The 24,834-nt window shown below is 38.4% G+C and overlaps 1 protein-coding gene across 9 annotated transcripts in view; it reads left to right on the top strand.

Annotated features, from left to right (window-relative positions):
• Window positions 1–24,834, top strand: part of dlg3 (discs large MAGUK scaffold protein 3) — a 119,041-nt gene that overhangs the window by 51,100 nt on the left and 43,107 nt on the right. For 5 of the 9 annotated variants that reach the window (XM_023328797.1, XM_023328796.1, XM_023328798.1 and 2 more), the window contains 8 exons: window positions 12,269–12,322; window positions 12,673–12,723; window positions 15,111–15,235; window positions 17,375–17,544; window positions 17,633–17,769; window positions 20,081–20,225; window positions 21,215–21,377; window positions 22,112–22,237. In XM_023328797.1, the coding sequence (XP_023184565.1) occupies window positions 12,269–12,322; window positions 12,673–12,723; window positions 15,111–15,235; window positions 17,375–17,544; window positions 17,633–17,769; window positions 20,081–20,225; window positions 21,215–21,377; window positions 22,112–22,237 (971 nt within the window). The remainder of the gene's footprint in view (window positions 1–12,268; window positions 12,323–12,672; window positions 12,724–15,110; window positions 15,236–17,374; window positions 17,545–17,632; window positions 17,770–20,080; window positions 20,226–21,214; window positions 21,378–22,111; window positions 22,238–24,834) is intronic. The other 4 variants (XM_005799493.3, XM_023328800.1, XM_023328795.1 and 1 more) reach the window with 3 other exon arrangements.

Genomic DNA, 24,834 nt, shown 5'->3' with positions numbered 1-24,834 from the left:
CGGAGCTGATATGTAAATGTTTCCCTAAGAAGGAAAGGGTTATTGCCCCGTCAGCATGCCTTTGGTGTTCACATCCTGAACTCTTCTTTTTCCTCCCCTCTGCCTGCAACAAAGTCGAGGGCCGGAAGACAGAAATCATGCTGAGTCTTCAAGAAGAAAATGAGGCTTTATCTTTAATGAATTGACTCTTTTCAAGTATCATTTAGTTCAGGAATGCAACAAGACATCAACTCATGAAGCTTTTCACATTTTCATGCGATACAAGGAGAAACATTTATCTGTTTTATTGGAACATGATAGAATAGACCAAAAAAAACGTGGTAAAATGGAATGAAAATAAAAAATGAACCGTTAGTTTTATTACTAGGAGGGTCTTGATAAGTTAATGTACAACAGAAGGCACACGCAAATGTTTATTGTTCTGTTTTTCTTTTTCATTCTGAACCTTGTAGTTTTGGGTATAAATACAAAAGTTGTTATAAAATAAAAAAATTTTTAAAAAGAAAATTAAATATGAAAATAGAGCATGCACTTGTGCTGCACCCTTAAATAAAATTCAGTGCAGGTAGTTACCTTCAGAAATAATAAATAGAGTCTATCTGTATAATTTAATCTTTGCATGAACACATTTTGGAGTTCGCCATGTGACCATGCAGGGGACACAGCAATCATGTTGAAGAATGTGGCCTTTTTTGACAGAAAGTGATCTTTTTGGCCTAAATGCAAATTCACTCTTTAAAACAAGGTGGTGACAGGATCATGATGAGGAGTTACTTTTTAAGTAGCAACAGAGAAATTGGTCAAAAGAAAAGAACTGGAAAAAAGTATGGACTCAGTTCAGGTGAATAAAATAAAACACTATGTTTTTTAAGATTTTTATGCATCCAAAAATGAGAAAAAGGGATCCTTTCACTTCCACTTTAAAATATACACCACTTTGTGTAAATCTGTCACATAAAATCCCAATAAATCTCACTCAAGTTTTTGGTTGTAAAGTGTGGGAAAGTGTTCAAATTACAGTTCTTAAAATATTGGGTGAGTTGGATGTTTAAACTCATTTAGATCCCCCAATGGATAACTTACATTCAGCATAGAACCAAGATGGCAAAAACTTCACATGAAAGCATTTTTTTTATTTTAATAACTGTCATCCACGGTATTAATCAGCTTTAGATTAATCCTGATTATCCTGATTGTTCAGTGCAAGTAATGTCTACTAAATTTACCATCTAAACCAGGGCAGCAGAGGATGCATGTGTGCATCACAGGGTTTGATTCAAATCTTCAGAAAACTCAAATTGAGCCAGTTTTCCTCACTACATTACCAGATTTTCCACACTAATCTCTACATATTCCTTTAAGGAGGGGCAGACAGACTTAGGATTTGTTGTGATTTGAGGAAATGCATGTGTGCATCTGATCTTAGTAGGGAAGCCCTGAAAACGACGAGCAACATCCACTTTATGCCTCATGTCTGAACTGCATTAACTGCAGTGAGGCAGCAGCGAGAAGCTGGAGAGATGAAGGAAGGGGCGGTGGCTGAACAGGCTTACCAGCCAATACCATAGAAGTGCTGGTTGCCATGGGAACGCATTGATTATTTAACAGTTTTGGATGAAGCCTCTGCCCTGCGCTTGCCAAGGTTTACTGGGAGTCTTTGTCGCTTTACTGTCCCGAGGGTCTGGAGCCAAGCGAGCGCCGCATGATGCAACGTGAGCGGGACATGATATGCAAACACGGAAACGCCGAAAGACAAGAGACGGTCCCCGCTAACGAGACATGAGATTGATAAATAGAGAAGTGTGTTGGACAGATGGGTGACTGGACCTTAGGAGCAGGAGAAAGAGAGTGCTTTCATCATTCCTGTTGGTCAGCAGGGACTTGTAATAATCTCACGCTGGGGAAGCAGTCTGGACTTACTGTCATTGTCTGTACATGAGGTCTCTGCGTCTGGTATGCTCGCTTGCTTTAGCTGCTTTTCAGCCCAGGGTGTTTACACAATGTTGTGCCAAAGCTTCTGTAATCCTACAAGTGAAGGGAAAAAAAACAACTAAAAAAACAAGTATCTGTTTGTCCCTCACAAATCCATCCATCCATCCATCCATTTTCTAGCACCCTTGTCCCTAGTGGGGTTGGGAGTGGTGCTGGTGTCTGTCTCCAGCTAACGTTCCGGGTGAGAGGCGGGGTCACCTGGACAGGTCGCCTGTCTGTCGCAGGGCAACACAGAGACAGACAGGACAAGCAACCAAGCACACTCACATTCACACCTAGGGAGAATTTGGAGAGACCAATTTACCTGACAGTCATGTTTTTGGACTGTGCAGAAATACCCCGGGCCGGGAATCAAACCCAGGACCTTCTTGCTGCAAGGCAACAGCTCTACCAACTAGAGCTGTTGCCTTGTTGCCTTGTTACAAGCTTGTAACAAAATCCTTTGTTCACAAGGATTTGTGATGCTAAATCATTTGGGACGTCTCTCAGTTAACGTGATTGCTATCTGATGAAGAAATAATAATTGTTAAGCCAAAAACGCTTGCAGGATCCATTGTGATTGGATCAGCTGTCTTGCATTGTGACTGGATCAAAGCCAGCTGTAAATTCCTTCCATCTGCCATTTGCTATGGTTGCATTATTAAGAAAAACATCTGTCTTGAAAGTTAAAGCGGTCACACTACTTCATCACATTCTGCAAGATAGTATTTGTTCTTGTAAAGATAAAAACATGAAGGACTTAGACTGATGGTATTGCTGTATTTGATTCATGATAGTTGTAGTGAACTAATTCACCAAACTAAGGTAGAAATTTAGCTCTGGTGACAAGGGAAAAGTATACAGTGATATTGTTGGTGCTTATATTTACATATACAACATAAAAAGATGCACAACCTTGTCACTGTCTGGCACTCTCAGGTACCATACTAATCTGTTGAAACAATTATATATGAACACAATAAAAATGTCCAGCCATGATCCCATTCAGGAAGGAGCAGAGTTGGATAGGAACTAGTTACATTTACTTGAGTATCTATTAAAAAAATTTACTTTTAGGTGTATTTTTTTACTATACTGTACTTGAGTAATTTTATTATGAAGTATGACTACTGTCACTCTACTCACTGTGAGTAACTTCACTGAATGAAGAACAAACTTGTTTTAACCAAATATTAACTAGATAGAAACTCACCTGAAGTGTTTCTTAAAGTTTCATAGCTTTACATTGAAAGAAATTAATTTGAATAACATTTTCTTTCATCTTAAATTATTTTCATTTTGGTTTATAAAATACCCAAATTTCCACATAATTTTATAATTCGGTTCTGTCTGATGATGTCATTTTAAAATATTAAATTAATGAGGTCTTGATCAGTTATTCAGTACTTGATTCACCTTTTTACCAAATACTTTTTTTTTTATCCTTACTTGAGTAATTTCTTGCACAGCTACTTTTCACTTTTACTGGAGTAAAAATATGTTAAAGTATTGCTACTCTTACTTGAGTACCGTTTTGGCTGAGATGGGAGACAAAGACAGAGTCTCTGCTCCTGAGATGAATAAGCATGATTTGGTTCAAAATGTTCAAATCGCTCCCAGAACAAAAACAAAGGACTTTTTATAGTAGTTAAACTGGTATGAATTTCAGCAGAAATGTCTGCAAACAAATCCCAACAAAGTGAACCAAGGCCCTAAAGAAGACTGGGCCTAAACTATTCCACGGCAATAACAGAACCGGCGAAAATCATACAGAAACTATTACTGTAATATGTTCCTGCTAAAGTTGCCTCCTCAGGTGAGACGTGTAGCTTAACAGATATTGGACAAGCCCCACTGAGCATTTCTGATCAGGTTTGTTGTGTTTAATGCAGCTTTGTTCTTCTAAACTAGTTATACTAATTTGTAGTCTGCTGTAGAATATTAAACAGTCCAGGTGTTGAAGTGCAGCTGATCATTTGCTAATATATTTGTGTTCAAATAAGCACTCTCAGTCAAAGGTGGCAACAATGGTGGTGTTTAAACATGTCTCTTCAGGTTCACACATGTTGCTTTTATAGCTTTTGTCAAAACAAGAAGATTTTAGCAGAGTTTGGTGAGAGGAGCAGCAGCTGAGTTCAGTGTTGGGGATGACGGAAAGACATTGTTCTTATATTCATTGAGGCAAACACAGGGATTTATCTCAACCACTTTTATGATATATTAAATTAATACTTAATGTTGAAAAATTCAAATATGTCATTTTGATATCAAGAGTTAAATCTAAAAAAAGTCGGAAATTAATTTAGGTTCGTCATCCAAAATAGAATATTATTAAAAAGTAAATTCATTTTAGTAATTTAGTTTAAGTATAACTAACATATTGATTTATTTTACATTTAAGTGATACATTTTAACTGTTAGTTTTGATACAACTAATTACAGAGGACCATTAAAAATATATTTTTTAAGAAAAGTCAGAATATTTCAGACTATGTCACCCTGTTAATTTTTCCCCAAACTCATGAACAAGCTTTTGCTTACAATCCTCTCAATACTGTGGTTTTCTGTTCTAGTGTGCCTTTTTCTAGCACAGTTTTTCCCTCCACTCAACTTACAACATACAGCGATAAAACTTTCTGAATCCATCTTCATTTGTGATTTTTTGCCTTCTGGAGGGAGTCATTGACTGACTGCTGAACAGTTTAAAAGTTAGTAGATTTTCCCAGGATTTTGAAGCCCGTAAACAAAATCTCCATATTAAAAATCTGTCATGAATTGCGGTGTGAGGAGGTGAGGCAGACACTGAGGACCCAGGCTGGTGTGAGGAAAATAATGATTTTAATGATGAAAAACACAAATCCAAAGTCCAAAAACCAGGCAGCACAGCTGAGTGGAAGGCTAAGGCGCAACACTGGTAGCAACGAATGGACAAGACGACAAACTAAACAGCGCGACAGATTAAACAAGGACCCGACAAAGACACAGAAACACAGGTGGCATTAAATACACAGAGGGTAATCACAGAACGAGACACACGTGGGAACAAACAAGGGGTAGACAGGACAACACGGAGACTCAGAGACACAGAAACCCAAAATAAACACACAGAAAAACTCAAATCAACACAGAGAAAACCCAGTCCTGACAAAATCACTTTTTAGTGGTTTAATCTAAATGTAAACAAACAATTTGGGTTTTCATTAGCTCCAAGCCAAAATCATCAAAATTAACATAGACTTTCAAAATATATCTTATATAATAAATGAGTTTAATTATTGATTTGAATTACTAAAATTATTTAGTGTCTATGTAATTCCCATTTATGAGATGAACCCATAGTATTACACAACAGAGACTTCAGTAAAGTCCAGGTTTGCTGTTCAGGCGTTGACCTACATCTGTAATCTTTTTTGCCACTGCTTTTTTGATGTTGCCTGACCCACATTCACCTGCAACACACTCCAAACATCCCTATCCTCTCCTGATCCTACACCAGCCTATTGGCAGGAAAATTAAGATAATTTCAGTCAGATTCTGTCTTCAATTTGTCGTCCTCTGAGGGAACATTTAAACACAACCTCTCCAATAAACCGGTCAGATGTTATTGCCGTCAGTCAGCCATCTTTATGGGATTACAGAGATATGAGGGCAGTGGGATTGAGGGCCTTTCCAGTACGATTGAAGACACATGAACATTAATGATTAAACAAACCCATGTTGTGATTGCTCCTGCTGAGATTACGTTGCATTATTCCCCTCTGTTTGCTTGATACATGGGAATCAGGTAGCGGGATTAAGCTGCAAACCCAGGTTGTTATAATGCTGCTGCATGTAGGTTTGGTGATCCCACAGGGCTTCAGTGCTCCGGTATGATTGCTGGGATAAGCACCGCAGCCATCATCCTGCAATAGTGTGTTTTGTCACATGTTGTCTCAGTAATGGACTGAGTAGCTTGCTCTGTCAGTCATTCAGGGACAACAGTGGTCAGTGTGTTTCATGTGTAGCCCTGAGGCGTTGTTTCATCTCTCTCTTTTTTTCCCTGTATCGACTTGGTTTTATTGTTCTGATTTAAAACACCAGCTGTCATAAACTCTTCTGCTACAGATGTTGTCAAGATTATAATCACTTTGGGATTTTTGGGGGCATTCGATTGGGGTCTTTTTACCGAAATGTACAGCACAACTGCAGACGTGACCATCTGTTAGTCCATATGCAAATTACAGCGAAGGCCCGATTGTGCTGACTTGGGGAGGGCAGCATTCACAGCTGTCTGGAGTCATTGCATTTCACCACTGAGAGGAGCGGGCCAGACCTACAACCCCACATTTCCATTAACAGCTACTTTCAGAAGCAGGAAGCTTCACACAGAGAGGAGGGAAAGGTTGGAGAAATGGAGGAAACTCTCTAGCAAACCAAACTGACTACATGTTTTAGATGTTCCTCTGCCTCAACACAACCCATTCAGATAATGACAATTCAGCAAAACCCTGTTAATCAGCCATCAATTGAAATGGTAACACTTTATTTGAATGGGTGTGCATAAGACTGACATGACATTGTCATAATCATGACATGACAATGTCAACATTCATGAAGGAAACTTCATGAATGTTTACTACGGCTGTCGCACTTTTAATGGACTTTTAATGCAAATCTCAATAGGACTTTGTGTCTGATTAAAAACAGAGACTTTAATGGTGCTTGAATCGTTTATGGATATACCAAAAAGTAAAATCTAGGTGCAAGAGGTGATTCCAACATAACAAGATTCTTATTACAAGACCCTTGCAGTTGAAATAAAAAAAATATGTTCATTATAGCTCAATGCCCAGGGCAGCACAGGCTGGTGGGGAGGCAGAAGTGCTCACTAAATAAACATATCGCTCCATTTGAACTTTTTTAAAGTTTTCTGTTGCTTTTGTACATGTCCAGTCAGTAAATAGTGGGAATCACCCTGTATTGAACACAGTGTAAGCACTGTAAGAATACGCATACACTAATGATACTGATCTGATTCAATGTTTTCAACCTTTTATTGAGCATAGAAAATTTTTTTACATTCTCAATGTCTCTAAGTTACATTATTAAAACATTTATTGTTCTTTTTTGCTAAATGTGCTTCGTCTAGGAAGTGTGTGTGTATTTTCAGGTGTGTGTGTGTAGGGATGAGTTAGAATTTTTTTTTAATTAAATTAATTTCAGGCTGTTTAAACAGTGCCAATTTACAACACATTATCGTAAAAGTCCTTTCAGTTCAATCAGGCTTACATTCCAACTAATCCTGGTTCAATTCAGTATTCAAATTATTTTTGAAAGTTTTCTGTCCAAGGAAATCCAGCAGACTGCATCGAGTCATTGAGAAGAAAAAAACTGAGAGAAAACAAAGTTTGAAGTTAATAAACTGCAAAAATGCAAATTGGAGAGTAGTGGGAGATAGTAGCACAGTGATTACTTTTGGTTAATGAAAAATCAACGTTCATGTCATTAGCTTTAATATCTGTGAGTTCATTTTAGCTGGCTGAACTTCACTGACAGATGTGATGAATTGTCACTTACTTTATGTTATCTCAAATGTACTTTAACTTTTATTTTAATCAAATGAAACTCATGTTATATAGTTTGCTTTGTTTAATTGTCTGGACCTAAGGAGGATTTGACATTAATGGAGGATGTGAAAGAAGACCTTTACGTATAACTAAAGATTAGAATTGCACCTTTTGAAAACAAAATGAGATAATTCAAAAAATTATATTCAACTGTTTGAACAAAAGCAATTTCCACAATTACTGCCAGAGAAAAAATCTATAAAATCCTTTTTGAATCATGACCTGTGTCATATTTATTTGTAGCAGTACTTTATAGCCGTTACCTGAAGCGATTTTCTAAAGTAAGTGAGTTTTGGTCATTTCACCACCTTTGTTCTTTTTGGTCACTTTCTATTCTCTTTTTATAATTTTCTAAAATAAAATGTGATTATGCATCTTGAATAAATAATATCTGGCAGCAGAACATCACTCCAAAGTTGTTTGGCTTGATCAGGGGTCCTGATGTATATAAGATAATCCTTTCCAAAACAGAGAGCTGAATCACATTCAGCTGAAAAAGGTTTAATGTAAAGGCTGTAAATAAATGTGCAAAATAAATGGATACACAATTGTTTGTTTGTGCACAAAATGGAAGAAGGAAGGAAGGGAAAAACTGTGTGTATAAATTCAATTAACAATTAATTTCTCTTGTCTTTGTCATTTTGGAGAGTGGCAAAAAGAGATGGGCCTTTGTGTCACTTTGTATTTTGCCTCTCTAAAACTAAAAGTGGATTACTATTGTCCATTACTACTGATAGGTTTATTTTAATTCCTAACTTGCAAAGAATCAACCAGAGACAAAGGTTACTTTTCCTTTCTGCAGAAGAGGAGAATTTGAGCCCAGACGCGGAAAGCCGCCGTCAAACACTGTCTGGGATCAACTCTGCCCGATCTTTGTCTGCATTTGGCTTTATTAGAAAATACAAGGAACGAGGTTGGGTTTTTTCACATAGTCACACAAAGAATTTGACCAATGACCTTTTTCTAACAACTACTTAAAATCTTGTAGACTCTTTGATCAACTTTAAAATCACAGCTCTGGAAAAAATGGAGAGGCCACTGCACTGAACCCCATTGAAAACCTCCTGGTTATTCCATCAAGTATTGATTTCTGTTCCTGAGTCAGTATTGTTGTTTATAAATGGATATGAACTTGTTTTCTTTGCATCATTTAAGATCTGAAAGCACTGCATCTTTTTCATTAGTTTGACCATTTCTTATTTTCTGCAAATAAGTACAAAACCTTTGCTTGGAATTTTAGTGACATGTTGTCATAGAATAAAAGAACAATGTTAATTTTACTCAAACATATGCCTATAAAGAGCATATTCAGAGAAACTGATCATTTTAAGTGGTCTTTTAATTTTTTTCCAGAGCTGCATATATATGTTTTTTAAAAGTTACTTGTCTTTAGGGAGATTGTGGTTGGCAAAGATGGAGGAACTGCTGATTGTTGTTAAGTTTGTGAAAGGATATTTTTCCCTTGTAAGTAAATGTACATTTTTGCTCGCGTGTTGATATGCTGCTGCAGTATAAGATTGCATTATTTTAAGCCTTTTTACTCATCTTTACTAGGAGTATCCATATGTATAGAAAGAACTAACAATGTTACTGTAAGTGAAGGGTAAGAATGAATGCAGTGGAGAAAACTTAAGGAAAGATCGGTACATATCTGGTTGGACCTCCAGAGACCCATCATCCCCAGGCAATGCTGTCAGCATCTCATTAAGCACAACATCCCAATCAGTCAAGGAAAAATCTAACCAGTTGGAAGATTTAAACTGTTTTTAAACCATCCAGTATCCAGCTCACTCTCTTCTTCTTCTATTTCTGCCGCTTCTCTCTGCAGTCAACCTGCAGCCCCAAAGGGGAACACAAACACCAGGTGGCAGAATGGAGCCAAGCGCTGATAGTGTCATTGTTTCTTTGCTTTTTATATATATATATATTTTAAAGTTTATATTCTGCACTTGATTTTAGATGAAATTGCTTCTTGGAAGTGAAAAATCAGTGCCTTTAATTTAGGACAAAAACTCTGATTAATATTCATACTTCATCCAAAATCATCTATAAGACTAAAATGGAAGGAGTCTAACAGAGGGTTTAGAGATTACAATAAAAAATCTGCATATTATGCATTAAATAAAAAATTCATGAGCAGAATTAAACAAAGGTTACCAGCAGGGGTATGACTAAGAATGAGGGTTGTTGATTAATCTGATATTTGGTTAGTTTCAACAATAACAACAGAGCAAAAGATTCATCACAGTGTGACATATTGATGACCTTAAAAGATCCAGTCGAGACAATTAAATGGTCATCAACCTCCTGACTGAAAAAATTACCCAACATTTTTGTTTTTTTACTCTTCAACCAGTTCAAAAGCTGAGTGTTGCTGAAAACAGATGGTTGCATGCACTATTTAAACCGACACATCGTTTCACTGCCTCCTCACTTTTTAGGTTTATTTCAACTGCCAGAATAAAGAGAACAATAACTTTTTAAAGTGCTTCTACATTCCCAAGTCTTAAAAGGGACCTACTATGCAAAAATCATGCTTTGCATGTTTTTATACTTACATTTTGGTTTCAACTGTTTCTTCAAAAAAAGAAGAGAAAAAAAGGCCAACTACTTAAACTACTACCCATCTGTTTCTGGCAACAAGTTAATGTATTTTGGTGTCTGGAAAATGAGTCATTTCAAAAACTTCCTGATATTTAAGCCACATTTCACAGGCACTGCACTGTTACCTAGCAACCCAGGTTGAGCTCCATTGTGTTTGGTCAGCTGGTTTTACTGCTGTCTGCACTGTACAATGCCTGCTTCACAGATAAATGTTTTGTTGTTGACTTGCCATCCAAAAATCACTTGCTGCATTGTTGTTGGTTGTGCAATAGGCTTCATTTCTGCTTTTCAAAGATGTACAGTTGTATAATTGTTTGTAACCATTTTTACATGTAAGTGTAAATGTTGGGTTGGGAGGCGAGGCTAGCAGCATAGCATCTTGTTTAGATCTAAAGAGACAAGAGGCCCTAAAACAGCTCAAGCTGCAATTTCAAAGCAGGCTGAAGTAAGCAGATTAAAATCTCATTATCTATGAATGATTTTGTGCAAAACATGTATTGAACATGTTTGTGTAAAGCGTAGATCTATTCTAACCTGTTCAAGGAATCACAACAGCAGGTCAGCTTTAAGTTTACATACCATAATATTGTGTCTGTAAAAATTGAAGGAACCCCAAATGATGCAGTTACTCAGAAAGCTACATAAAAAAGTCAGATTACAGTTTAGAAATTCGCTCAGGGACAACGACCTAAGCAATATGAAACAAAACTTTGAAGTGTCGACCATTGTTAGAGTTGGAGGAAAACGTGGAAGACTCCAAGATTCAGAACACTATCTCTGTTGTAGGCATCATTCTTTGGGTTTTTTACTGAGAGTTAAGTGGAAATATTAAAGAAACATCTCAAAACATCAAGCTAGGGAGTTAAATCCACAAATACATCTTCCAAATTAACACTGGCGCTGTACTTCCATATGTGTTTGAAACAGTGTATGTAAAAATATGATTTCAACTGAATCAGTACCAATTACTATAGATTTCCTTTACATGCACTGTTAGACAGTTAAAAAATCATTACAATTATTACTAGAATTTGCATCACCAGAATTATTTCATTTAAAATGTCATTAGGTGGAAAAACCTTAAAATGTTTGTCAAGTAGGCGAAAGTAAAAGTCAAAACTTCAATAAATGGTGGATTGTTTAATATAAAATATCAATAAATGACAGTTTGGGGCTGCACAGTGGTGCAGTTGGTAGCACTGTTGCCTTGCAGCAAGAAGGTCCTGGGTTCGATTCCCAGCCCGGGGTCTTTCTGCATGGAGTTTGCATGTCCTCCCTGTGCATGAGTGGGTTCTCTCTGGGTTTTCCGGCTTCCTCCCACAGTCCAAAAACATGACTGTCAGGTAAATTAGTCTCTCTAAATTCTCCCTAGGTGTGTGTGTGCATGGTTGTTTGTCCTGTCTGTGTTTTCCTGCGACAGACAGGCGACCTGTCCAGGGTGACCCCGCCTCTCACCCGGAACGTTAGCTGGAGATAGACACCACCACCTCCTGACCCCACTAGGGACAAGGGTGTACAGAAAATGGATGGATGGATGAAATGACAGTTTGAAGGACTAGTTTATAGATAAAAACAAATATTTTTATCTTGTTTTCCTCACTAAACCATTAGAGCTCAATTAAACATAAACTGTGATCATAAAGGTGTGCTTGAATGGAATATTTTTTGGCCTGTTTTGTTTTGTGGGACATGCTAATAATATATTTGACGTGTTGTTCATAACTGATAACGGTTTTAGTGACCAAGTGGTGAGAAATTTAACTTTATCACAATTAATCACAATATCAATCATATATCAGACTGGTGTAAACGTGTCGTACCGTAAGCTGAGACACAAGCGGGTTTACTTTATGAGGTGTGTGCAGCGCATCTGGCTGTGGCAGGTAATAAACGGCGGTCTCTCCAGCCCAGTCCTCATTCTCAGTCCTCACACCTTCCTCTGACTCGTCTCTTCTTGCGTTCGCAGTCCCACCGAGCCTCGTTGGCGGTTCCTATGGCATCCCAAACACTACTGTGCACACTTCATTACGTCTGTGCCTCTTCCAGCCTCGCACACCGAGCTAATGTGCCTCTCTTCATATTCACAGGCCAACCCTCCCCCCATCATTGTCAACGCAGACTCACTAGATGCAGGCCCTTATGTAAGTATCTTCTCTCGCTGTCTGCTGTACAGTAAGGATGCGTTTTATTCTGACTTTCTGTTCTGCATGGACGTGTTTGTATGTTTGTGTGTGGAAAAAAAGCCCTCCCCCTCATAGCGTGAATGCCTTCTGTTTAAAGCGCATTCTCCATTGTCACATATGCCATTTTGTCTGTTTGTAACACCATTTGGAGAATGCATTCACTCTGTTTTGTAAATAAATTATTTATGGTTCTTTCTACAAACAGATGCTGTTAAAGATTTCACCCACATTTTTCCTCTGTTTTATTTTTCTGAAAAATCTAAATATTCATCATCCTTATTGTGACGTTTTTGTTTTTGTTTCAACAGGTAAACGGAAGCGACGGGATGTTTAAATATGAGGAAATCATTTTAGAGAGGGTAAGTTATATTTTATTCTTTGATACATTTCCTGCATAAGGGATTTCTCCCCACTAGGTGGTAGCACGCAGCTCATTCTTTGTCAAATGAGCTTGAAGAACTCACATAAAGCTTTATGTGTGTACATACAGAAGAAAACTGTGTTTGTGAAGCTGCTGATCATACGTCAGTACAGTAAATGACTCTTATGTGTGACGTATCATGCGAGTAAGAGGCAAGTCTTTTTATATAGTCCATCTGCAGACAGGAGAAATGAAAAGTGCTCTCCTATCTGCTGCTCTTAGCAGGAGCGGTTCAACTTGAAGTGAGGAAGCTTTACGTTTCTACTCTGATTATTCCACCTCCATGTTGATGCATCTCTGAATAAGTGCACAGCATATTTCTGGCCCGTTTACTTTAAAGTGGCATTTCTGCATGCAGAGTTGCACCTTTCAGGGTCTGTGGTTGTGCAACGTTTGGTGGTCCAGTATGGCTTCTCCTTCCTGCTCTGCAGCAGCACTGCTGTGAAGCCTCAGCCCCACTCTGTCCTAATTTGTTGCGACTGTTTCTCATTAATTATAGAAAATAATAAAGTGAAGTCTTTTCTCAGCTGTCTTGTTTGCTGCCTATCTCTGCGGCCACGGCTGTGAGACGCAGCACTGTGCCTCGGCCCGCTGGATCCGAATGGGGCCTGTGAAGTCAAAGGGATGAGAATGGCTGGAGGTGGCAGTGTCGGTCTACTTCAGAGACCTAGAGGCACTCAGTCATGCAACAGAAATTATTTTAAGTGGGCTATATGTGCTATTTGTGTGGTGTAAAAAGGTTAAAATATCTCCTTTTGTAGAAAAATACATGCTACACACTACAAAATAAGTAATAAAAGTATGCATGAGCCCTGCTGATATCGTGTCGGGTTAATATCAATATCAGCCAAATGCTCAAAACTGCATCAGGGCATCCTTAGTTAGAGATACCAACTGTGGAAACATTCAGGCTCCTGATCTAAAGCTGGTAGAGAGACACACCCCAAAAGACTTGCAGTTGATTCTGCAAAGTGTTGCCTCAGGGGGGCTGGATATAAATAAACACACTTTTCAGTTTATTACTTATAAAAAATATTTGAAAAGCATTCATAATATTCCTTCCACTGTTACTGCTTGTGTTCCCAATAAAATCCTTTACATTTGTGGTTGTAAAGTACGGAGTCCCACAGGGGACATGGGTGGATTGTTTTCTTTCGCATTATCTCGCAAAAGTTTTGCATTCCCATACAAGACTTTTTGTTCCCTCGCAATAATTTATTTAGTCGTCAATTCATGCGACATCTTGAATATTGAAAGTATTTTTGTTACAATATAATGTTTTGTCATATATGTTAATATCTTGTTTGTGAGTTATCTGAATTTCAATTTATTTTTTTCTTTCAATAAATGCAACAAACTGATGCCCAAAATGCAGAAGCAAAACAGTTAAAATTGGATCTCAAAAGGACAAAAGGAGTAAAATAAAAACAATTTTGACAATTTTTGAGTTATTTCACATTGTAATATTAACATATGACAGTTTTGGTTGTATCTTTTGGTTCGAAGGTTTAATAAAGAGACGTTTTCATGTCCAATCCCATCTCCATCGAAAGATATTACAAAACCTAACATGCTGTTAAAAGATCGATTTTCAACCAGTTTTCTGTACAAAGGTTTTAAGAATATAAACACACTTTCACCAAAGATCTTTAAAGGTATATGTGCAATTTTAAATTAACATTTGTTATCACTGTGACTGCACACAAAATAGACCGAGGTGTGTTTGAGAATGAATTGGAAGGGAATGGAAACACTTGCAAACAGAAAAAAAACAACATTTTACCAAGTATTTTTGGTCTAGTTTCAAGTGAAAATATCTTAGTACACTTGAAGTAAGACAAAACTGACTTAGCAGTAACCTTTCCACTTGGTTTAAGTCAATAATTTTGACTATAGATTTTTAAAGATCTGATGGTAGATTATTTCACTTATAACAAGACATTTTCCCCATTTTATAAGGCAAATAATTTGCTAGTGGAAACATCAAAATTAAGAAGCTATTGACTTAAAACAAGCCCCAATATTTTGCTGAAAAGTTGCTTGTAAGTTAGTTTTGTTGTACTTGAAGTGTTCTAAGATATTTGTCCTAGAAACTAGACCAAAATACTTGTTAATGTTTTGTGTTTCGGCAGTGGATTGCAATATTGATTGTGAGGCAGCGCAGAAGCAAAAATTTCCCCAGTGTCCTTCCGGGGTCTCTGTAGTAATATGACAAACCTGTAAAAACAATTAAAGTGGTACGGATACTTTTACACAAGCTAACATGATGTGGGCTCTTTCTTCTTCTGCATTCTAATGAAAACACCAATCCCAACCTGTTTTCAGGGGAACTCCGGCCTGGGCTTCAGCATTGCTGGAGGAATAGACAATCCCCACATTCCCGATGATCCGGGGATTTTCATCACCAAGATAATCCCTGGAGGAGCAGCTGCTATGGACGGACGGCTGGGGTGAGTTCACCTCGTTCCTCCCCACCTCGTTCATATTTTTTTTGCTCTTTTCGAGCTCAGCTGCGCTCTCCATCCTCCTCCTGCTGTAACCTTTCTGCTCACATCTTTAGCGTTCACCAACACCGTGTCCCGCCAGCCAGCGCTGTGTGGGAGGCAGAGTTTCTTCAGCTCTCTGCCTCTTGGCTCTGTGTGCTTCCTCAAACTTATGATTCAATGCAAAAAAAAAAACAAAGTCTGTGAGATGTAAAAAATTATGATATGGAGTGCTCTGATTATAGGAGCCCTACTTGGATCTCCCTGTGTTTTATGCATCAAACACAGGGGCGGAGCATCGGGGTGGCTGGGGGGGACGGCAGCCCCATGGGAGACTGAATATGACTTTCCTTTATCACATCTGATGAGAGCTGGAGAAGGGGGACCCTCTTATATGTTATTATATAGCATGGTGCCCCAGTAGATCATATAGTCAGCTGCCCTAGTCATTGTTGACTCATGGTTGCTAAAAACTTTACAGGACCGACTGATTGTAGTGACATAGTGGGTGTAAAATATTGAATAAAATGTTGTGCTACATGACTGGCTTTATTTACATTTAACTTTATGACATACAAAATTACAAGTGGATTGTCCATATTGTCTCCAAGTGTATTCTGGGTAAAGCTTGTCACCAGCCGCCCACCAACGTCATCATCAGTCACTTGGCAACAGATGGCAAACTAGCTAGAGCATTTCTACGGACTAAGTTAACATGAGTGGAGCTCCATGGAGCGGCAAAGTGAAAAGGATGGAAAAAATAGAGCAAGGAAAAGCCAAAAACTGGACGCATATTTTGTTCCTCAATTTGGAGATGAACCGGACTTTTTTATTGGCAGTGATTCAGATCCGCCAAAACTGCCAGCCCAGCAACTAGTTACACTAGCAACTCTGACATTATTTACAAAGTGTGAGTTAACTGTGGACTGATTGTAAATTGTATCAACCCAGCCACCTAGCTTACATCCCCTTTTCTCTCTGTCAGTGGTACAGCGGTGATGTCAGGGACAGAAGGCTGAGTTATAGTCGCGTTTTTAACAGTTCTGGTTGAGCTTTTTGAGCCAAGACAGCGGTCTGGCATTTATAGTTAAGGTTTACATTGGACCCACCTGGAAGAGCATCTTCCAGATCGTCCAGTTTGTGTGAACGGCAGCGCGCGCGATCCGCACCGAGTTACAAAGATCCAGAGGTGCATGAGGCGCTGCGACATGCGGCGCGTGCCTCTGCTTACCCGCTTCAACGCGTGCTGCTCCAGGCTCTGAGTTGAAATTGATAAAGTGTCAAATGATCCGAACCCATCCGCGGTTCTGAACTGATTTGAATTTGTGTCGTTTCATCATTAGTGACCAGTAGCCTGATGTTTCTGTTGTTCTCTTGGTTTGTTGTACTTCATGTCAGATGGATTTCAGAATGATATATTTGCTCCCTGTGGTGGTGAAACTTGTAAGATCAGCTGTTGCGGGCATATCTATGTTGTAAAGTTAAATTATCATGAGCTTTATTATTTGGGTATAAAGAGCCCGGTCATTAGCCCCGCCCCCGGCCCGACGCTGACTTGTTCCGCTAGTGATCAAACACAGTGGGGTGTGCAGAGTTGAGTAGTAATTAGTTACATTTACTCAGTTACATTTACTTGAGTGACTTTTTTGAACTTTTAGGACTATGTTGTATTTTTTACTTTTACTTGAATAATGTTATTTCTGGATTTTCTACCCACTGAATGAAAACAAACATGTTTTAACCAATAAATCACCAGACACAGACATACACCTGCAGTTTTTGTTAAAGTTTTATAAGTTTTTTGTTAAAGAAAGTGATTTGGAAAAAGTTTCTTTTGCCTGATTTTGTAATTTTTTGTTATTTATATAAATTATTGTAATTTTTGCCCTTAAAATACAAAAAAGTTCAACTTAGCTTTATATTTTAGTCCGTCTGATAATGTAATTTTAAAATATTAAATGACCTTTTTACGAAATACATTTTTACTCTTACATGAGTAATTTCTTGGCTGGCTACTTTTTACTTTTACTTGAGTAAAAATATGTTAAAGTAGTGCTACTTTGTCCACCTCTGGGGCTTTGTGACATGCATCTGAACCTCTCTCAGGGTTAATGACTGCGTGCTGCGTGTGAACGAGGTGGACGTCTCCGAGGTGGTTCACAGCCGAGCGGTGGAAGCCCTGAAGGAGGCGGGGCCTGTGGTGCGGCTGCTGGTCCGACGGAGGCAGGCCCCCCCAGAGACCATCCTGGAGGTCAACCTGCTGAAGGGCCCCAAAGGTCAGACTCTGGGACATAAACAACATTTACTTGAGAGGCTGATTATTTGTACATGGGGTGACTGTCCCGCTTTGTGTTTCCCAACCAGGACTGGGATTCAGCATTGCTGGGGGAATTGGGAACCAGCATATTCCTGGAGACAATAGCATTTATATCACTAAGATCATAGAAGGAGGAGCTGCCCAGAAAGATGGACGACTGCAGACTGGAGACCGACTGCTAGCTGTATGAGACTTCACTTCACACATCTGTATTTCAAACCAAAATACTTGATTTTTAAAAAAAAATCTAACTTGTTTTAAATCTAAATTCCTACATATTATGACATAATGACAATCATCTGGCTGTTAACCAGATTTTATTTGTTATATAGGTGAATATAGGTGAATATACTCTTACAGATTTATTTTGTTTTTGCTTTCAATTTGATATAAATGTAATAAACCATTTTAGATCAAATCAAGAAAATTGTGCACAAACCTGACTATTATCTTCATGAGACTGTCTTTGAAAAACAGAGTGTCTTTCAGAGGCTTTTTCAAATTCACTGTAACACAGACCGCTACAGGAGAGCTTTCCTGCCCACATCCATCTTCACCTACAATAACTTTTGAAGAAATTTTTATTAATATTAGTTCCATTTAATTTCCCTTTAGGAAGTAAAATAAAATTTCAAATGAGAGTTTAATTTATTTCTTAATTCAGTCAGTTTGTCGGGGTTTTGAGCATAAACTCCCTGTATAACTTTATGCCAAAGCGTTTCAAATGCATTTAGGTCCAGATTTTGATGAGGCCATTTTAAAGCCATTCAGAGGTGGAATTGTTTGCAGATTTTGGACCATTGTTCTCCTGCATATCTCAGTGGTTTTTGAGCTTAAGGTCAGGAACTGACAGCCAGACATTTTCCTTCAAGATTTTCAGCTACAGTTATATGACAAGAGGTTTCTGCTTCAGAAGCAGCAAAGCAGCTGTGGACCAATGCACTATCCACAACATTTGTCATTGTCAGTAATGATGGCCTTTTGCTGAACTATTTTGATTTTTTTGCACTATATGTAACACATGACATCCACAAGATCTCCAGTTACGTCTTATCAGTCCACAGACTATTTCCCAAAACTTCTTGGTGATCAAAATTCCTTTTTAGATCATGATTTAGAAATCATAATCTCCAACTCTAACTGAGACCAGCGAGGTTTGTTGAGGACTAGATGTTCTTGGTTATTTTCTGACCTCCTGCATGAGTCGCAGATGGACTCTTAGAGTATGTTTTTGTAGACTGGCCTCTCTTGAGAAGATTGACCTCTAAATGTTTTTCTTTGTTAGTGAATAGTGGCTCTCACTGTGGTTTACTAGAGTCTCAATCTTAGGAATGGCTTTGTTTCCTTTCCCAACTGCCATTTTGGAGATTTTATAGCCCACTTCATGTCACCAGGGAGGTTTTATGTGTTTTTGTTTTAAACTCTACAGATCTGATAGTTGTCAGGTGTGGTTAGATACTTAAAATACAATAAACTGTGGTTGGTTTGATGACAGTTAATTTGATAATTTAACAAGGGAGGTAGTTATATTTTCACACAATTCCCTCCATTTAAAAACTGCTTTTACCTTTGACACTAAAATTTGTTTGATGATCTGAGAGAGGGAATACTTTTTCATTGCACTGCAGTGTGTCGTGTGAAAGTAAAAGCTCATGACATCACAAACTGCAGTAAATTTTATGCGAAACAACTGAACAAAATCCCAAAGCAATAAATGAAAAGCTCATTCCCTACTCACTCCTTTTATTGGAATAATATTTCTAAGTAGCAGGCGAATGCTGATGATCAATTGCATTTGACTGTTTGAGTATTCGTTACACATAGTCAAGGACGAAACACGTCAGCAGTGATTTTAGAGAAACTGTTTCAGGCGTTCATCAATCTGGTTGTGAGGACAATTAGTAATGTAGAGTTCATTAAAGAAATCTAATATAAAGTTTCTTTTTGTGGACATATGGCAAAAAGTTGTCCATAATTTATAATACAAATACAAAACACATTAGAAGTCTTACTTCTTCGCAGATGCTTTCAAACAAAAATATTTGAAAACATCTCAAAAGGCATTTGATAAATTATACAGTATCAAATTAATTTATTACAAACACAGTTCGACACGCTCTTAAATCTGACTTTCAAAGTGTTACTCATTTTCTTTTGGTGAAATGTCAGGATTTACTGTTTGTTTAAAGATAATTTTGATCATATTTTAAGACCTGGTCTTCTGCATTCTCCGTAGCATCTTTAAACCTGTTGCTTCAGTATTAGCAAAACTATAATAAGAGGGATGAATTAAAAACTTCAGTCTCATCTGAAATACTTTAGAAATGCTCCGTTTTACTTCTATCAATCCCAGTGTACACAACATGCATTTCATTTTCCATTTGCTGATGAAATGAACTCTCATATTACCTACCAGCTATGAATCATTACCATCTTAGCTTTGTGATGTTGTCACAGCTCGTATTTTTTTATTCTCTGACGGCCAACACATTCAGGTGAACAACATCGTGCTGCAGGATGTGCGTCATGAGGAGGCGGTAGCTGCGCTGAAGAACACCTCTGATATGGTTTACCTCAAGGTGGCCAAGCCAGGACCCGTGCATCTGAACGACATGTACGCCCCTCCCGACTACTCCAGCAGTACGTATCTGAATCGACCTGTTGGTTGAATCCTCCTCTCCTGTCCAAGAGGAAGACCTTCACAATACGTCTTGCATCTTTTCCATCTTCGTCGTGAAAGTTTTTGTGTTTTTAGGAGTTGATCACTGTTCTCTGCTCAAACTGCAATGCCCAGACACCCACATACTGCATGTAGTAAATGCTTGTACACACATACTCCCACCCCCACACGCACACACACACACACGCACACACACACACACACGCACACACACACACACACACACACACACAGTTTCTACCACAGCAACGACAAGCACAGTTCTCTGCCACCCACAGAGTGTGGATGGTTTCTCACATCCCACCTTCTCATGAGAGCCCACGATCTTGAGCTGCAGCTTCTCATATTTCAGCAGAGCAGTGATTTAATGTTACAGGAGACCAGAGTGGGACTCTCATTGATTGTGGTTTCTCTTAATATGTTCCTGTCTTGTCTTCAATGCACAGCATCCTCTTGTACTGTATTTAATATGATCAGCAAAGCCTTGGTTTAGAGCAGCAACCAGATCTGTTTCCTAATACTTAACTTGTTTGAAATTGGTACAGTTGCATTCATTGCTCTAAATGATTATATTCAAATAAAGAAAGAAATTTTGTGCAAGAACCAGTTTTCTTCTAAGAGAAAATATCAATAGAGTAAGTTAAAAAAATTATCCTGTCACAAATACACATCAGGCTTATAATGTATCCTTTATTTATTTATTTATTTTTGCAAAACTCAAGAAGAAATGACTTAAGAATGTTTTGATAGAGAATCAGATTAATTTGTAAATAAGTAAAGATCAAGATTTTTCCACACAAGAGCAGCTGCTCTGAACCTTCACACTGTTACTTTTAGTATTGCATAAGAAAAGGTGATAATTTTTAACATAATTTTTTTAGACATTTTATCCACTTCTGCATAATCTTGTAGCGCTTTTGTTTTAATCATTCTTTCTTTCTCCCTACTGGCCTGGCCCTCCCTCCAGCCTTCCCCACCATGGTGGACAACCACGTCAGCCACAGTTACATGGGGGCGATGGAGCCAAAGCCGGTTTATCCACCGCCCCAGGTCACCCCGTCAAGGTACTCGCCCGTCCCCCGCCACATGCTTGGGGAGGAAGACTTCACGAGGTAACTACCAGTTTATCCCCACCACGGCTGATTCTCTCGTTTTTTCAATGCTGTCACAACAATAACTGAACAATCATAGTTGTGTCTGCCTGGTGTAACATGGCTGTGGAGCGCACCTGTTTCATGTCTCTAGGGCGTATTTTTATGTTTCGTTTGGGTTTCTTTCAGTTGCCAGTGGCCTCCATTTTGTTTTTGCTTCACATGTATTGTCATAGGGACTCTGATGATACATGCTTGAGCAGTAGTTTTAAATATCCTCATGAAGTGCTTGATGGTGGAAAAAGAAACACAGGCTTAATTTCCAAATGTCAGCTCATTGGGGCCGTGGCGGTGCACACTACATCATAGCTGGACAGCGTGCGGTGGCTGTGTGCTGAGAGAAGCTCCTTGTCACTTCTTGTACTTGTTATGACTGTGTTTTAACCTTTGACTTCATATCCAGCTAGTGGATCAGAAGTAGCATTCATAAGGGCCTGATTGGACTGTCCCACGAGGCTTTGAGTCAGCTTAACCCAGAGCTCTGGGGAGAGAGGGCTGTATTCCCCCTGTTTATTGGTGTGTGGGCGTGTGTGTGTGTGTGTTTTCCCGGGTGAATGTTTGTTATGTTGCCCTGTTATGTCCTTGTACAATCTGTCTACATGAGTCGTATGAGTATTTGTCGCATCTTTGTTGGTATGTGTGCTTTCTTTGTGTCCTACACTTGTCCCGTTCACTGTGATTCCTGTACCCCACAGCAGAGCTGAACCTATTTACAGTGTCATCCACAAACCTGGGGATAGCAAGGCGCCCCAGGCCCACTACAGAGGCTTCTGTCCTTCCCCTGCTCCCCTGTGCCAAGGTCCACTCCCCTTCTCTGGCAGGTACTAACCTAGTCCACCACGCCTTATTTAGCTAACCCTCCTCTCTGTACCTCAGCATCTGGATCTGGCCTAAGACAGAGTAGAACCAGGGAAAAGGAAAGCTTCCTGATCAGCAGTAAATACTGCCACAGCTGTGTAATAAAACACACTATGACGCAAGCAAAAACAGACTCAGAGGATAACAACGACAAAAATATGTGAATGAGAGGGGAGGGTTGGAAGGGGTCGCAGGGTGACCTTTGTGATTTCTTGTTTTAGTTCTCTTTATGTTTGCATGTAAATGTTTCCCTACCTCATGTGTATGTGACAGCTTAATGTTGGTGCAACGTGTGGTAGAGCCTCTTATTTTCCATGACCAGCGGGACGTTTGAGTCCAGTCGGAAAGTTTCATACACTGTGATTGTGACTTGGGATTTCGGTGCATATTTTTGGAGTGGAAGATGCAACTTTAATGATTTACTCACACCTAGGGCTGCACAATATGGCTGAAAAACATATCTCCTTGTAAACATTTAATATCAGTCAATATTGATAATTATTTATTAGTTTTTTGTTTTAAATATCTGAATAACTGGAGGTGTGACCTGTTTTATCCACAGTTTTCACTCCACTTTGTTGTTTTTTATTTTAAGCAGTTATGAGGCACGGTGAAGAAACCTTAAACTGCCACAGCGTAAGTTACTCAACAAGTTGTTGCTAGGTAACCACCAGTTCCTCTGCAGATTGTTGCTAGGTAACCAAAGAGCAAGTGAGTTAGTTGATTTTACAACCCTTGCTTAGCTGGCTGTGAATGGTTGACTAAAGTCTTTCCTCTGCCTACATCTCCCAGAGTGCTGTGCAGTTTTGGATTGGAGATTGCTCTTTCTTTCCTTCCTCATTTATTTCTTTCTTTACTTCTTTCTCTCTTTATTTCAAACAATTAAAAAAAATACATGGGAAAAAAACATTAGTAACAACTTAATATTTCCAGCAAAATATTATGTAAAACAAAACACAAGTTGTTCAAAAAGGGAGCAGAAAGAAGCAAAGGTTTATCCTGTCCTATCCCTGAGTTCGGTGAAATCATTTAATATTCTATTAGATGTGTTATATATTGATATGGATCACCTTTCTATCTTAGTGTAAATTGTTATTGAGCCCTACTCACACCTGTTGTTTGACTTGTTGTTTCTTGGAGTTGCTGTTTGATCAAAACCTTTTGAAGCTCCTGCAACAGCTCGGGTTTGATAATTGACTAACTTTCTGCACAGAAGTTATAAAGTAAACCAAACTTTTGATCCAAGTCCACAAAGACTGACTCACAAAAGTGTACACCCCCATAAGTCAGAAAATTACATGTAAAATCATTTCAAAACCGTTTCTTCATACATGGATCATTTTTAGAGGTCAAACTAAACTAAAAAGGTGGAATAACTTGACTGCATAAGTGTGCACACCGTAAAGCTAATATTAGTAGCATCTCTAGATCACAGCTCTTTTTTATGTTGGATTTAGTTCTGTACTCTGGCTTGACTATTACAAATCTTTAGTTTTCCTCTCATATAGTAAGTTTGGACTTACTGTGGTGCTAGAAAATAAAATCCCTCCTCATCGTCACCCTTAAACAGACACCTGAAGCTTTTGAGTCAGATTATATTTCAATTTGACCTGATTAGAATTTCATTCACCTTGGAAAAAAAACTGGTCTGTTTGATGATAACTCACCCCAATTCATTATGCTGCCACTGCTATGTTTATCTGTATATGTAATGTTTTTTTGAAGGGGATATTGGGGGGTGAATCCCTGCTGGTTTGCGATCCTACTTATTTTTCCACGCAGGAGATCATGCCACGGTGTTGACTTCTTCCTCACTGATGTGTGCAATGAGATCATCCTTTGTGACCACTCTGCCTCTGGCCTTTGCTAGATGATTCAAAAGAGAAAATGTCTGGAAAATTAAAATTAAACTGCTCACCTTTACTACGGATACAACATAATTGCAATAATCAACGTTGGGTGTGTATCTAATGAGGGTGAAGACTGAAACTGATTTAAAAAGTGCCCTAGTTTGGGGTATGCGCACTAAGACAGGATGCATGTTGTACCTTTTTGTTTTTACATGTCTTCTAGTCTTTTTTTCAGTTTAACAAGATACATGTCACATGGTTGACATGGTTGCATTTTTACATTTAACAGCAGTTTGTACACTTTTGTATTGTCAACTACCTTTAAAAATTGAAATTTAAAATTATTAACTTTCACAATCATTTTACTAGTAATTTAGAACATGCAATAAACTTTGAAAATATGAAAATAGAACATTTTTGGCATGCATTTTGGTTCATTATGTTGAAAGAATGTCAGAGCCATGTCAACATTTTAACTAAATGACTTCTTCTAAGTCAGGAAAATCCCATAAAACAGTCAAAGAAAATGTTATAATTCTCAGTGTTATGCATCTAAAAATCTAAGGCTTCTAACTTTAGACTTAGATTTCGGGTACAGTTACAAATGCATTATAAAAATGCTATACTGCTTCCAAATTGCAAGAATTCACTGGGAGATTCCCTGGCACTGCAAACTACAAGTTACTACAAGTTACTTTTATCACTTGTTA

The sequence above is a fragment of the Xiphophorus maculatus genome, chromosome 23 (assembly GCF_002775205.1).
Source record: "Xiphophorus maculatus strain JP 163 A chromosome 23, X_maculatus-5.0-male, whole genome shotgun sequence".
In the NCBI taxonomy this organism is placed as follows: Eukaryota; Metazoa; Chordata; class Actinopteri; order Cyprinodontiformes; family Poeciliidae; genus Xiphophorus; species Xiphophorus maculatus.
Note: the sequence above shows the minus strand (reverse complement) of the source record. Positions and strands in the feature narration are given on the sequence as shown.